The sequence below is a fragment of the Cavia porcellus genome, unplaced genomic scaffold (assembly GCF_034190915.1).
Source record: "Cavia porcellus strain 051 isolate PalLab524CR breed Dunkin Hartley unplaced genomic scaffold, mCavPor4.1 scaffold_9, whole genome shotgun sequence".
In the NCBI taxonomy this organism is placed as follows: domain Eukaryota; kingdom Metazoa; phylum Chordata; class Mammalia; order Rodentia; family Caviidae; genus Cavia; species Cavia porcellus.
The window spans coordinates 7002176-7018591 of record NW_026947492.1 but is presented as its reverse complement, the minus strand read 5'-3'; the positions used below and the strand labels follow the sequence as shown (position 1 = coordinate 7018591).

The 16416-nt window shown below is 39.2% G+C and overlaps 1 protein-coding gene and 1 long non-coding RNA gene across 2 annotated transcripts; one reads left to right on the top strand and one right to left on the bottom strand.

Moving 5' to 3' along the window:
* Positions 1–1275: 1275 nt before the first annotated feature.
* Positions 1276–5136, bottom strand: LOC134477613 (uncharacterized). Its single transcript, XR_010049646.1, has 3 exons — positions 4746–5136; positions 1769–3095; positions 1276–1655 (listed from the first exon to the last, which is right to left on the bottom strand). It is a non-coding gene; the product is annotated as an uncharacterized LOC134477613 (long non-coding RNA).
* On the top strand, positions 4785–16168 carry LOC100734362 (NXPE family member 1). The gene is made up of 5 exons (XM_023566218.2): positions 4785–4885; positions 6221–6954; positions 9047–9108; positions 12063–12275; positions 14146–16168. Exons 1-5 carry the CDS (start codon positions 4787–4789, stop codon positions 14679–14681), a joined length of 1644 nt encoding a protein of 547 aa, XP_023421986.2. The 5' UTR covers positions 4785–4786; the 3' UTR covers positions 14682–16168.
* The last annotated feature ends 248 nt before the right edge of the window (positions 16169–16416 follow it).

Below are 16416 nucleotides of genomic sequence, written 5' to 3'. Positions count from 1 at the left end.
TGTGACAGAATAATTTAAAATTTTTTGATTAGCACGAAAGAAGACAACAGGGTAAAAATATAATAGACAATAGGCAGAGCAAATGGAAAACAAAATGACTTGTGTGAACGGTAAATAAAAGTTGCAGAAAATTTCACAGTTGTTTCTATGACACCCACATTTCCCAGACGACAGTATTAAGCTCATATGAAATATTTCAAAGGGAAAGGTCAGACACTGGCAGGCACTGGAGGTGACTGCGGCCCCGGGAGAAGAGGGTCGTAGCAGTCAGAGCTACACTTTCGGGGCTTTTCCCTGGACGCTAACCTTGCTGTTCACTGTGCAGGACCACTGAAATTCAAGCACAAAACTGCGAACTCGTGACCTGGAGGTTTCACGTGATAGAGTTCAGACCAAAGTGGCTGAAAAGAAGCAGGCAAATCCCAGGAAAAAGAAAAGTTCAGAGAAAGGGACTCAAATTTAGTTAAAAACCATCCTCAAATTCTTCCTGAACCCTGAGCTGTGTGAGTACAAAGAAGGCTTCACAGAACCTTGCATGAAATGAAGTGGCATCACAGAACTGAGTGTATAATTTTGGGTGATGCCTGCTATACAGTGACAGTTTCTAAGTAAAGTGTCAATAAAATCCAGACAGTTGATATAAAGTCCACTCTTCCCATGAGCTTCTCATTGCATAAAACCGAGTCTTCACAAGTTCAAACAGATTTCAATACACATACAAATTGGAAGGCCATCATTGCCACCAAAGCAATTCTCCCCAAATGTATCTGTAGATTAAGAGTGATAAAGTCCAAAAGGGTTTTGTGTATCCAGTTAAACATCTACTGACCAGTTAGATAGTTATTCCACTCTTGGGTATTTACCCAAATGAAATGAAAATCTTTTTCTATGTAGAGAACTAAAGTATGCACAAATATTTTTTAACAGCTCTATTCATAAGAGCTCCAAACTTGGAAAACTCAAATAGCAATAAAATGATGAATTTTTGGTAAATCCACAAAATGTAATTGTGTTCAATAATGAAGGAAACAAAGTGCTTATAAAGGCACCAAGATGAATTCTCAAAACTATCACACTGAATCAAAGGAGCCAGACATAAAGAATACATTCTATATAATTCCATTCATATGAACCCCCTAGAAAACCAGATGTAATCCGCAGAGCCCTAAAGCAGACCTGTGATTGCCTGGGACCAGAAGCACAGTAGGCATAGTAACATTCTATGCTGACTATTGTGCCTACACAGGTGTATGCATTGGCCAACACTCATAAAACTGCCAGTAAAATCCACACATTTTATTGCATATAAATTATGCCACAATAAAGTATTTCTAAACTAAAGAAATTTTGATGCAATGCATTGGAAATACATGTACCAGGCGGCAGTGGCCATGACAGTGAAAGCTCCACAAATGTAAAAGATGCCGACCATATGGAGTGCCCATGAGGGGAGTAAGACCCCAAATGTGACGGCTGAGACAGGGAGCAAGGTGGGTGTGGGGTTCTCTCTCATGGAGAAGTCCAGTTGGTTTCGGCCTCTTGAGCTCATCCAGGAAGCGAAGAATCTTGGAACTTCTGCCATCCTCTGCCTCCAGCCATAACGCTGGGCTGGTTACCCCAATGAGGCCACGGACAGGATGAGGACCTTTCTGGATCTGAGTGGGGAAGAAATACATTTTTATTTTCACTGGCCTCTAACAGGAGTTCAGTAATCTCTTCAACCATGAATGGTAACAGTAAATCATGGCAGTTTGAGCAATACCTGTACCTGAGTCAGCAATTCCAGTCACAGGTAGTGTTCCATCACGACAGTTCATACAGATGCTCAAAATGCCATTCATACTTATCAGTGCTCTGAAATTACTGTAAATATGAGGCCGATATTGTAAATTTTAACACTTCATGTGGGAATGAAGAACTGCTTTATGACCATATGAAAAATTGTTATTTGAAATGTTGATTGCTGGGCTTCAGCAACACTAATTTTTGTTATATGCGATTTTACATATTTTAAAACATTATTTGAAGAAGAGGTTCAGAGGTCTCATCAGTTGGTCAAAACGGGCTGCTGCTGTGTTCAGCAGGCTGCTGTCAGGAAAAAGGCAGCCGGTGTGGAGCAGATGTGCACATGGTGCACCTGACTGTTCTCTGTTTCAAATAAAGGGCGCCACACACAATGAAGGCCTGGAAATGTAGTGTAACCGGACACCCACGCACCACTTAACACTCGTGGGAGAAGGGACAACAGTGGCAGTCTTTGCCCTTTGCCAATCACGTCTGAAGATAACAGGATAAGACCAATGGAGACAGACAATTCAGTGACCGGGATTCCGATTGGTGATTCCTGGTTAAAAATAAAAAGGTAGAGAGTTCAGAGAAAAGAAAATACTCTCACTGAATCGGTTGATTTTAAGAACCTCTTGGCAGGGTGTATCGATAAATCTGCTTTCCCAGAAAAGGACCTGTTTTCATCCTTTGCTGATTTCCCTGATGCACGTTGGTCCATAATGCCCTATTTGCACTGGGGAGAGATGGGCGTAGTAGGCTCTCATTAGCTAATGTAGGCCAGGTCCAGCACATCTCTGCCCATGGAGATTTCCAAGTGGAGACACCCTGAGGACATAGGGATATGCAGAGCTCAAGATCAATAGTAGCATCTGGGTCAGGTACTGATTTAAGTATAAAGCATATTATCTGCTATAAATCTCCAAGAATCATGAACTGCAGTTGCTTTTGGTTTAGACAATGGTGATCTTGAAAAATTTCCAAGTAGAAAGCAGATGCAAAAATAATTACAGAAATGAGAAATGGATTAATAAATTTTAAGGAGCCTGCCAATACTAAAATTCCACCTTACAAAGTACTTTGGCCACTCTCAAGAGAGCAATTCTCACTGGTTTGTAGTACATCAGTCCAAATGTTAGACAAGGATATCATTAGAGAATTGGTTGTCAGGACCGAGATCTTGTGGGACACATATCAGTATATGAGTGAGGTGGTTCCAGCCTGAGATTGCGGTCTTCTTGAGTGATGGTATCATCTCCAGAAGTTCCTCCATTCAATGAAAGAGCAGACAGTCAAGGCAATATAACACACTGTGATATAACAAAACAAAACAAAAAATTATAGCAAAGGTATGTATAATAGATTAGGGGAACATGAGGGATCCATCAGTTAAGATGAATGATGAAAGAGTAAATGGTACTCAAGCTGGGACTCAAATAATGAGTCCCAGAGAATTTGGTGGCGATTAGAGGACACCACTGTAGTAAGGAAGGAAAAGATGAGGATTTCAGGTTGAAGGGTGCAGCTGATGACTCCGAAGCTCGGGAGCATTTATGTTACACAGCAAGAACGCAGTGTTTCTACCACCGTCTTCCAGTGCTCAGAAATGTCTATTTTATTCATTTGTTGATTTTGTTTGTCTCTAGAATATTATATGGTACCAGACACATTTGTGGTGAGTTTTTGGTTTTTAGAAAATAAGTGAATAAGTAGATAAGCTTAAAAATTCATTGCAAGGAAATTGAGAATCTAAGATTTATAAAGGCAAATTGATAATCATGCTTATTTTTTGTTTATTTCAGTGTTGCTGAAACATCTCTATATGCTTCTTTCCAGAGAAGGAAAAATGAATCAGTCAGACATACGTTATGAAGTTATTTAAGGAGTCAGAAAGCCTGGATTTTTTTCGGATGCTGGGCATTTAGAGTATTTGATTGCCTCTATTAGTTTACCCTTTTACACATATTATGCTATTTGTATGTTCTGAGATAATATTACATTTCATTGAACTTGACATTGGCCTGAAAAGCAAAATTCTACTTTTTAAATTAATTGTTTTTAAAAATAGTGTTTGTCAGTTACTTTACTGGGCATCAAGCAGATAACACTCACATATATATTATCCCAATCCTCTTAGTACAGTCTTTTATTGATCAGAAAGTTTACAAACAATGACAAGTTACGGAGTGACAGGTTCAGTTGCTACTTTGTCCTTTTTCACCCCAATACCAATGTGGACTAGAAACTGAGTATCCCTTTTACGCCATGCTTTCATGTTTTGGAAATCATAGTTCAATAGGGATATTTTAGTGTGAATTACAATTGTGTACTGCACATTTGTTAAAAAAAAGATATCATCTTGGACTTTCTAAAACTTAACAATCTCTAAACTGTCCCCCCATTTTGCATAAAAGTATCTGATTTTGCTCTGCATGTCTGAGACTGAAAAATGAAATCTTTGTGGGTTCTACTAAATGATTCCATTGATATAAAATTTTTTCTTTTATTTTAAGTGATTTGCTTGTATTTATTTTTGGTACCTGGAATCAAACTCAGAACCTTGCACTTGCCAGACAGGCACTGTGCCTCTGAGCTGTATCCCCAGCTGATTTGTTTATTTATGTCTTTTTTTTTCTTTACACAATTTCAACTTCACTGAGGATTTGACAAAGAACAGAGAAGAAGCCTCATATTTTGCACACTGAAGTAAGCTTTTTTTTTAATGCTATTAAGATATAAAGTAAGCTTTAAAAATCCAGAATCTTACTCCTTTCTCCACGACTCTGCTCCTCCCCTCTCCCCCTCAGCACCTCTCCCTGTCTCTCCTTCCCTCTCTCCTGCAGTAACCCTGCTGGATCACCCCCTTCCTTTTGTGTGGAGTGAGTCAGGAGGGCTAAAGCCGCAGGTGCATGTTACAGGGTCAGAATGAGACAATGCCTACAGAGGGACGCAGTTCTTACCTTATTCCTTCTCCTGTGTTTTCTTTCAGGGGACACTCGTCATGTTCCCAAACATGAAGCTTCAAAAAGCACTGCTGATGTTGTCATCTCTTCTAATCCTTACCTGGATAATTCTTGTAGTTTCTCAAAACACCACGAAGGTAGGGGCAGTTTTCTCCCATTTAATTTGAAGCCTCCCGTGGCGGACCTGTATCAGGTCAGAAATCATTGATGGATTCCGCCCTCTTCTCCGCCCCAGCTCTGCTCTCCCTGCTTCTCTGCCTCCTGTCAGCGGGGTCGGGAACACTGCCTTCCTCCCCTCACTCTCCATTTTCCCGCAATCCATCCAAGCAGAGCTCTGTCTCCCGTGTAACCCATAACGGCTCTGGTTAAGGCACCATCGTCTGTGCCATTAAATAAGTACTGGTCACTTCTCCAGGGTACACATTCCTGGATCAGACAAATCTAGTTTGACGTTGTGCCTTCATTTTTTTTCTATTTCTTCTATGAACAAATTACTTTTTGTTAATCAATAGCATGATTTTCTTACCATATGCTGTTATCAAGATCATAACTTATCTCCTATTGCATTTTCTATTAATTATTACTGGTGTCAATGCATATTATTATTTTATAAATTTATTTGTATCAATCCCAAGGCTGTACCTCATAATACCATTGATTTTTCCAACCCTGATTATCTTTGTAGACAATCATAGGATCACAAAAAACAATATAAATAAAAAACTTAAACATGTTTTGCAATTCTTATACCTTAGAATTTTTTGCTTCTTTAATTTTATTGTCCAGAACTACTAATATGTTCAATTGATGACAGTTAATCTTGTTTTCTTCTTGCCTTTGAAAATGTTTAAAGTTTTCTATTTTCTGAATTTTAAAGATAAATAAAAACTTTAAAATATCACAAATGTTTTTGACAACTATAATCCCCAGTTAGAGAAGAAGAAAACAGTGAAAAATCTTGAAAGTTTTTTTCCCTTAATCTATTAAGAAATAACTATACTTTGAAAGACTGGCTTAGCCACAGTGGGACAGAGTAGAAAGAAAGAGACCAGGACTGTCCTCATGAGGTCTGATGACCATCTTCACTATTAAAGTGACTACCAGAATATAAGGGAATAAATGATGATGTTTGTACCATGATAGTTTGGGAATGAAAGGTTATTAGACATAGGTAAAAGACATGCATAGGCAGAATTAATAGAAACTGTTTATTAGACGTAAGGTGGACAGGCAAGGTAAAAACAAATATACCAGCATCAGTCTGTTACTCTTACATATTCTCTAAGCTGCTTTTTAGATTGCATATATTTATCTATGACTGATAAGTATTCTCTACTGGAGTAAAAACATAAATGTGTGTATTTCAGTCAAAGTTTATGATAGTGTGTAAATACACATTCAAACCAATTCTAAGCAAAAATGACTATGAAAACAAGTTGATTTTATGATATGGCATGTATTTGTCATTACAGTTTTGGTTGACTCTAAATTTACCTATCACTCTCCAAAACGGGAACATATCTACAAAGTCCTCATGTCCCAAAACATCAGTGAACCTGACAAAATCGCCAACAGAGACTGAGCTGAGAATCAGGGAGATTACAGAGAAACTGGATCGGCTGATCCCACCCAGGACCTTCACGGATGAGAGCACCACCACCAGTGCAGGCCACAGCGTGACCACCATCCTCAACCCTCAGGACACGTACTGCCGGGGGGACCAACTGGACATCCGGCTGGAGGTGAGGGACCACCTAGGACGCAGGAAGGAATATGGCGGAGACTTTTTGAGGGCCAGGATGTCTTCCCCAAGCCTTAAGGCCGGTGCATCAGGAAAGGTGACGGACTTCAACAATGGCACCTACCTTGTGAGCTTCACTCTGTTCTGGGAGGGCCGGGTCTCCCTGTCTGTGCTGCTCATGCACCCCAGTGAAGGGGCTTCAGCCCTGTGGAGGGCAAGGAAAGAAACGCACAATATAATTATTTTCAGAGGTAAATTTGTTAACGGCAGTGCACAGGCACTTGCTGAATGTGGACTGACCTTAAACTCAAGCGCAGAACTATGCAAGTTCCTGTTTGGCGGAGAACATGAAGTCTTCTACTGTGTAAAGCCTCAGCACATGCCCTGTGAGGCCCTCACCCACGTGTCTACCAGGAACCATAATATCCCTTATCTCACTGTCCAGGAGCAGAGCCTTTTCCACAGGTGAGCACACTTCTCAACACAGAGACAGGCCCTGCCCCCGACAGAGGTGCACTGTCCGGGTCAGCGCTGAGCATGACACCCTCAGATGACTCTGTTTAACATCCTGGGCAGACAGATGGGGTCTCCCTTGACTCAGCCCACAATTTGCATTGTCACTGAAATGTTCAAGAAAAGAGGGATGCATGGGTAGAAAACTAAAAAGATTTACCTATTCTTTTCTACAGAAAACAGCAGTGTCACATTCAGTCATATATTTTACTACAGATGTAAAATTTTTCAAATACATTCTACAGAAGGTGTCTATTCTGTGTTCATAAATATAGCATCAGAAAAGCTGTTTGGGAAGTATATGAGACAGGATGCTCCATCACCTCTTTTACTATAGCCCACTCATTCTGTATGTCAATTACCTTTACTTTCAATCATTCTTTCCATGCCTAGTCTACTGTTCAAATTTAAGCCATAGTGGTGTCGCCTAGATTACTACAATAGCTTCTCAACTGTCCATCATCAGCCTAAGCACCTTTTAAAAAACCACTCCTACAGGACATTTCCATTTGATCTTATGGTGAGATGCCTCTAAATATACTACTCAAAGCCAAGGCATTCATCATTGCACCCAAAGTGTGACCCAACCAGTTATTGGAAGCTTTTGATTGAACAAAACTGGTGTCTGCATGAATGAAACATCAGGGCCACTGTGAGGTTTACAAAAGGTGACGAATCACAAATCCAGAACTCACAGCTAAGCCCTGAGACACTTACCAGTCCCAGAATCTTTGGTTCATTTGCTAACTTCCTATAAGCCTCAATTCTTTTCCTTTTTCTTTTTCGTTCTACAAAAGTCTACACCAAGTCGCCATGGGTATTTATTTTCCTTAAGCAAGGGGACAGTAGAATACCAGGATTTCAGCGTCACTTATTAGCAAATTTCATAGTCAAACTTAGAGAGCTTTTCCTTTAAGCTTCAAAAAATACATACATAGGAAGTAGGAGTAAACACAAACATGGAATAGATTTGTACTTTAGAATCTTATTAGAATATTCAAATTTGAGTACATTATCCATACTCTTCAATTCACTTTTGAATAAGTAAAAGCACAGTTAGGTTTCTGCTGCCTATCTCAGATTGTACAACTCACCAGACTCTCCACACTCGACCACCCTCACACTCAGACCTCAGTTGAGGATAAGCATACTGCCTTCATGGGACTGCACCTGAAGCGACACCTGTAGGAAAGAGTAGGGTGACTGCATACGCTGCACCTGGTACCCAAATCCCTGTTCTGTCCTTAGTCCTTCCTGCCTGAACACAGGTTAAACAAAAACTGACTCAGAGGAGATGAGGAAGAAAGAGCTTTGGAGCAGGAATAGTAACGCAGTCTTTCATCAGCTGGAGGAAAGAATTGTAGCCTTCACTTATTTCTGCATGGCCACTACTTTCTGTCACCAACTGTGATGGAGATTCAGGGTATGGCAATAGACAAGACCATTTCCTTCAGACAACTTAGTCTTCATACAGCAGTGTGCAGGAAAACAAGGTGGACACACAGGAACTTGGCTAAAGAGGGAACCAGGAGCCCTGTAGGAAAAGCTCTACGTGCATAATGAGGGGTCTGCACTCCTTGCGTAAGTGATGGGGGATGAGACAGGAGCTCAAAGGAAGTGCACGTACCTTGGCAGCTGGAAAGGGTGCCCTGGCAGTTGTGTTGAGGAATTTAGGTAGAATAAAACTGAGCCAGAATGGTCAATAAGTAAAACATAATAATTTTAAAAAACAGTATATGAACTTGAAGAAATGACATAGAAACAGATAGTGAACTTGCAAATTTCATAAAATACTTGAGACATACAGTCACAGGTCACACTGATTGCACTTAGCAGTTCAGTAGAGCTGACAAGGACTTTGGGTGGTTTCAGTAGGATAGAAAGTCTTACAAAGTCCTTATTTATAATACACAATATATATAAAATTTACAACAAAACAAGTTTCATTTATAAAATATTGAAAACTATCCTTCATTTACAATCATGTGGATTTTTGTTGCCTGATTTGTATGGACAATGGTCTAATTTGTCTTATCTTTTGAAGGTCCAAAGTGGGAGTTGAAATAATGAAAGACTTTAAACCTATTAAGGTCTCCCAATGTAACAGTAAGTCTGCTCTATTTGCAGTAGGTGCTGCTTGGCTCGTGTCTAACTCATGACAAAGTTTATCAGTGTTAACCTGTGTTAATTGTAGCTTGCTGCAGGATAATCTTTAACTTCTGTTTGTGTTGTCCATCGTGCTAGACTTCCAAAAGAAATCAATTTTTAAAAATTATTTTAAACTTTGCTTTAACAGATTTCATCTTGATTTCCTCAAGAGAAGAAAACAGTAGTAATGTTGTACATTCTATTTAAACCTAGGACTTCAGCTCCTAGTGTCTGAGTCTCCATGTAAATGTCTTTGATGGACACCTACAGCTTCAGAGGAGAGACAGTCTGGTTTTGATTTTCCTAATTCTGTCGGCAGAACCCATAACTGCTTTTGATGCACTTATCAGTTCTATATGATGTTCCCATCTTACTAAATGCTTTAGTAACAAACAGAAAGTGATGTTCCATACGAAGCATACTACTTTAGCTTTAAAATAACTTTCTACAAAATGTTTATTTCATCACTAACACTGGTAAACTTAGCAACTAATAATGACTTGTTGCCAATATTTATTCATTTAGTCAGAAAATGTTCATTGGAAGTCTAATCGATATGAAGCATTATAGGAAGAATTGGGAAAATAAATCCTTAGTAAGCCTGCAATTTGAAAAATATTCATCTACTATTTGTATGAAGACAGCAAATGCAGAAAGACTTATGCTATAGTTAACCGTTGACTGAACCCTGAGGATAACTGTAGTTAGAGAATAGGGCGAAGGAGATATTTCATAAATATCAGGGATAGAATAGCTAGGGTTAAGTAAATAATGTAGGGAATCAGTTAAATGAGCAATATCTGATTGTGTCTATTTACAATGAGATAAAGGGAAAGTATTACTTGCGACATACTAAAAGGTATTCCTTGCTAGAAGTAGTACTAACTTAAAGTGCTACAGTGTATTTTAGGAACTTATCAGGAACTATTCTCATGAGAAAAATTATTACTAACCTTGTTCATATAACCAATGAGGGCGGTGTGAGGTAGAGCATAGCCAATCAATATCAATAAGGAGAGGAAGAGGAAGTCAGGTCCTCTGTTGAGTGCTTTTTTGTTGGGCTTTTGAAACACAGAGATCAAGGGAAAATATAGTGGTATGTGTACTGTGTGCTTTAAAAAGCAAATAATCAAAATGAGTATGATCTATAGAAAGAAAATTTGAAATGTTACTGAAGAATATGAAATAAAATTTATACAAATAGAAGAAAATATGCTGTTTCAAATTGGAATGTCCTAATATTGAAAATAATATGGTTTTAGTCTATATGCATTTCTTATTGCTACTGTAACATCTTGTCATTCAGGAGCTAGACATCAGTCTCACTGAGCTACAGTTGAAGTATAGCTGAGCTGTGTTCCTTTTCTAGCGGCTCTAGGGGGACATCAGTATCTTTGCCTATTCCAGCTTCTAGAGTCTACAGTTGCTGAAGGCATTCCTTGGCCTCCAATAATGCAACAGTTGTTCAAATCCTTATATTGTGTACCTTTGGTCTATCTTCTGCTTCTACATTACATGTTGGAGGAATAAGGAATTTAGCTAGGAGTCTTCTCCTGTTGCCAAAGAGAATTCAGGAAAATCATTTTATCTCGCATCTGGAAAATTCCTTTTTCTGAGAAGGCAGCATATTCACAGGTTTGATGAATTAGTGCTGAACTTTAAACCTTTGGAGCAGTAGCTTGCTTATCACTACCTCTAATCTACTGAAAAAAGATGAAATTTTGTACCATGTACTACATAGTTTTCTAAAATTAAAATTCTATTCTAAAATTAAACATGCAAGAGCAACCAGGAGATAATGAATGTGCTGGCACTATGTTAGGTGAGACCTGACAACCAGTAATAAGCTCAAGGCTGTCTTTGCAGCTGTACCAGGACATTAGTAGGCTAACAAGTACTTAGAAACTATAAGACCTAAGTTTCTAGGATCATGTTATTAAAACTAGTCAGGATATAATACCACCAGGCCTCCTGAAAGCCTAATCATGTCACTATAAAATTTAAAAATTATTTTAGGATTATGGGAACACTTCATGCTCTGCCAGATAGAATACCTTGGAAGGCAGAACGTAACAGTGCTAGCAGATCTTGCTGGAATAACTCAGAATGTTGGTTTGTGCTTCAAGCTGCACGATACTTTCATAAAGTTCTATTTAGAAATAAACGGGCTTTTCATATTGTTTGAAATTCTTATTTTGTAATTTTAAAAAATTTATATTTATCAATTTATTTTTACGCATTTGGCTTTTTGTTTGTTGGAGTGATGCTTTCTGTTTTTATTGTTTTCATTCTTACTTTTTGCAGGATCGGATGGAACCCAGGGTTCTTTACCCTGAGATGTATCCACACTTTTTTTTTCAGTTTTGAGAAAAAGTTTTACTAAGTTGCTAATTTTGTTCCAACTGGGCTCAAACTTGCGGTCCTCCTGCTTCCATCTTATGAAGCCCTCTATTTTCAAGTGTGGGCCCCCACTCCTGGTTCTGTTCGAAGCTTTTGAAATGCACATATGTAAAATTATAAAGTATTTTTTAGATATGGAAGTTAAGATTATTTCTTGGTTGACAGAATTGAGATAAATAATTCAAAAATTAGAACCTCAACTAACAGACCACTAATATTCAGATTAGAAAAAGACTTCAGTCCCTAAAGACTCATTAGGGATGACAATGAAAGAAGAGAACTTGAGACTTAGCAGTGACCAGGTTTAGGAGAGGATGAGTGGAGAGGTGGCGAGATGACCCGAAACATCTCAGTAGAATGAGTTAAGATGACTTAAAACAAGTGACAGTACTAAGAGAGGAAAAAAGAAACAAGAGTTAAAGGAATACACAAGAGCTGGAGAAGGGAAGGAAAAGAAGTCTGGGAATTATCAGATGCCATGAAAACCACTAACAACCTTTATCTGTCTGCAGAAAGTGAAGCAATAAAAGAGAGATGTGGAATTGGGATGCAGATGCCCTTCCCCGGCGGTTACACTCTGCAGGAAAGGTGGATCACAGCGTTTTGCAACCAGGCTCAGTTCAGTACAGCTAAGATAACCGGCTGTCTGAAGAGAAAGCTCATCTACCTCCACGGAGACTCCACACTGCGTCAGTGGATTGAATACCTGCCCAAAGTTCTAAAAAGTATGTAATTCCCTTGCGTTGTTTTAGAAATTCAGGCTGATTTTAAAGTACTTTTAATGAGGTCTCTATTCTTTCACTTGGGCTATTTTGATTTTTACCATATTTAGCTTTCTGATTTCGAAACATTTCAGTTGACATGTATTTTATTCCCTCTTTCCTAAGAAATGCTGTTTTGCTCCTTATAAATTCCAACGAATAGATGCTTCTCTAAAAATATATAAATGTTTAACAAGCACCTAAAAAGATGCTCCAATCATAAGTTATTAGAAAATGCAGATCAAAAGTAAAATGAGGGGCTGGGGATTTAGCTCAGCAGCATAAGCGCCTGCCTTGTAAGCAGGCGGTCGTGAGTTCGATTCTTGGTACCGATAAAAATAAAAAAAAATTTTTTTAAAAGGTAAAATGAAATTACGCATGGTGGCACAGACCTGTGATGCCAGCACCCTGAGAGGCTGACGCAGGAGGATCAAAACCAGTCCATTTTGGGAGATTTAGTTGCTTAGCCGCTGATGTTATGGCACATACCTGTAATAACAGCGCTTGGGAGGCAGAGGCCGGAGGATCCCTGAAGCAGGGCTGAAGGCCAGCCTAGGCTACCCAGTGAGCATGGGGCCATCCTGGAATACACAGTGAGACCTTGTCTCAAAAGAGAGTTACTTAGTGAGATTTATCTTACAATATAAATCAAGAAATTCAGAGATCCTGGGTTCAATCATCACTACTGAAAAACAAACAAACAAAACATTACATGAGGTACTATTTCATCACTATCAACAAAGCTGAAATAACAAAATAAAATAAATATTGATGAGGAAAATTAGAACCCTCATACATCGCGGGTGGGGATGTGATTAGATCTGCTGTGGAGAACAGTTTGGAAGTTCCTTAAGAAGTTACACACAGAATTACTAAAAGATACAGCAATTTCATTTATTATATACTCCCAAAAATGGAAAATTGGAACTCAAGTAGATACCTCTAAATGAGTGACAAATAACCAAAAGGTGAAAATGATAATGTGTCCATCAGCACATGAATGGATAAACAAAATGTACTACAGACACTGAACAGAATATTATTCATCCATAAAAACCAGAGAAGTTTGGGGCTGGGGATGTGATCCCAGTGGCACTTAGCTTGTTTATCAAGCATGAGACCTTGAATTGAAACCTGGACACCACACACACACACACACACACACACACACACACACACACACAAAGAGAAAGAAAGAAAAACAGGAACATAGTTCTGATACATGCTACAACAATGAGAATCCTTGAACATACAAAACAAGGCAGACAGAACAACAAATATGATTCCAGGATATATACAGAATAAGCATCTCCATAAAGACAGAAAATGGACAACAGGTTAGTGGGGCCTAGGAAAAATGGGGGAACAAGGAGTTACTGTTTAACAGGACACAGTTTTAGTTTAGGGTGATGAAAAAGTTTTGGAAATAATGGCAATGATTGTAGAACATTGTGACTGTAATTAGTAAAATTGAATTAATACCACTGAATTACATGCTCAAAATGGCTAAAACAGCAAACTTTTGTTACATTTCATTTTGTTATATTGTTTGCCACAATAAAAGTTTTTATAATTGAAAAGAAATTCAGTGAAAACTTTGCACTTTGATAGACAGCCACGTACGTGATTTGGTAACCTTAGAGTTACCAAATGCTCCTGAGGAGGTGTTCTAAGTGAGAACTGCAAATAACAGGACAGTCTTTCACAAACATTAATCATTGCCTTGTAGTTATAGAAGACAAAATACTCTCGGTGGGTATTGTAGGTAATATATTATTTCTGAAAATATTCATTGCTGCATTGGAATTAAAGACCTGTTTATTTTTTTTATCAGCACTAAAATCTTTTGATCTCCATGGAACTGGAAGTTTTCCAAAACGTTTGCTCCTGGATGCTAAACGGCACACCCAGGTGCAATGGAAAAAGCACAGCTACCCTTTCAGTACCCTTCATGGGTATTCAGTGATAGATGACGGCTATATCCCCCTGGAGATCGACCGGGTGCCAGGGGACCAGCACACAGCCATCGTCATCACCTTCGGCCATCACTTCAGACCGTTCCCCATTGAGGTTTTTATTCGCAGGGCTATCAACATTCGAAAAGCAATTGAACGACTGTTTCTACGAAGCCCAGCCACTAAAGTGATTATTAAGACAGAAAATATCAGGGAAATGCCGGCAGATCAAGAGTGGTTTGATGACTTCCATGGATACATTCAGTATCTTACCATACAGGACATCTTCAAAGATCTCAGTGTGGGTGTTATTGATGCCTGGGACATGACCATTGCGTTCAATTCCAATTTGCTCCACCCAGTAGAAGCTGTCATTAGAAATCAGATTGACATGTTTTTAAGCTACATTTGCTAAAGCATAAATATACAGAATCACTATCAATAATCTCTACAAACCCTTCTCTGTGTCCTTAGACTTTCTTTTTCATTTAGAGGACTCAGAATATCAAATTTAAAGAATCTTTCTTGGCAGAAAAGACACTTGAAGACAATGATGTCCACTGGAGAAGAGTGATTGGATTCCAACTAAGACAGGATCCAATGCCAAGAATACCAAATGTGAAGAGTGATTGTACCATGCTTGAAGTTTGTCAGAATGGAATAAGAAATATTCTTTAAAGAAATCTGGGTGATTTTTATGATTTCCATAACTTATGGTCAAAGTGAACAGAATGGGTAAAAGCGACCATGTGATTTTCATGGTGTTTTAATATCGCAGTCACCTAATTTTTCCTGTAAAAGCAAAGACAATAATGTAGTCACATGGTGAGGTGAGCCAGGGCCTCATGGGAAGGCACTTTTGCAGTAAGAATCAGGGACCAAAAAACCTCAGAAACACTAGATTTTAAAACTGTAATGGAACAGAGGGCCGTAACACTTAGGTTACAGCAACACAGTATGGGGAAGGGAAACCCTCCAGCTCCCAGCAAGAGAAATGAGAAAAAGTCACGAAGATCTCCCCAAACACAGAACCTGGCACCATAATAACACACAGCATGAGCATTCAGAAGGCCTAAGATGTATATAGCTAGACAGCACAGAAGAATTTCCCAGTATTTTCTGGCATATTAACATGGCGTTGTAACAGCGAATTGCCTAATGAAATATTCTATTGTCTGAACATAATGCTCAGAAGACCAGAAAGCCGTGCATTTTTATGTCTCCAAGACTCATCAGCATCTTCTGCTCACTGACGCATACGGCTGACATCCTGGAAGAGAATGTCGGCTAAGGAAGTGACTTTGACATGAGTCTGTGGAGAAATCTGTGTGGTGGGAAGCACGGTCTGTGACATGGAGAGGAGAAGGTGCTTCTAGTTAAACCCAGAAGATGCACTTGTGGGAAACAGAAAACTCAGCTGTGTGGGTTCACACAGGGGCTGTGCACCAACCGTTCCTACCACAGCACAGTCTCCCTCAGTGCAAATGGTGTTGATTTAGTTACCTCCTCCACCGCAAAGGCGTACAAGGTCTGTGCCACCACCTCTGGACCACTAGCTACTCCTACAGGCACACAGGTAGAGGGCTTTGGGAGTGTGGGGGAATTACCAGACGGGTCCGCAGGTGTGGCAGGGCAGTGGGCTTGCAGGTGGCTCCAGTGACTTCCCATTACCCATGGCTGCAAAAAGCCCACGAGCATGAGTACAGTCATACAGAAGACACTGTCCTAGCCACAGTGGTAGGCAAGGCCGGACAGGCCTCACTCTGTACCTGGGCACACCTGGTGTGGACTGTTTGGTGCTGAGAAGCCCCATTACCCACCCCCGTTCCTGGCAGTCTCCAAACTACAGCTCACAGAAAGAACCATCTCCATTTCCATATTAAACATTTCAGCAAGAAGGAATTTCTGGCTTTTTATTATCGGCCCTTTCATTTGTGTTTTGTTTCATTTTCTTTTGTTTTCCCTATTTTTCATACAAGTGTTTAATTGTATCTATTTCTGAATTATTTAATATGATTTTCTTTATTTTCTCAGGTTTATACCTTTATTGTGTTAATTCATATATATGTTTTTCATCTAGTCTATTATCTCTCACCCTTCTTTAGATATTTGTGCTATGGTCACTTTTATATTAATATGCTTTCACACTA

Bases quoted from the DNA above. Each gene is read 5' to 3' on its own strand.
- LOC100734362 (XM_023566218.2), top strand. From the start codon at position 4,787: ATGTTCCCAAACATGAAGCTTCAAAAAGCACTGCTGATGTTGTCATCT. The intron at 6,955-9,046 runs GTGAGCACACTT...TATCTTTTGAAG, and splicing joins GAGCAGAGCCTTTTCCACAG to GTCCAAAGTGGGAGTTGAAA. The intron at 12,276-14,145 runs GTATGTAATTCC...TTTTTTTATCAG, and splicing joins CCTGCCCAAAGTTCTAAAAA to CACTAAAATCTTTTGATCTC.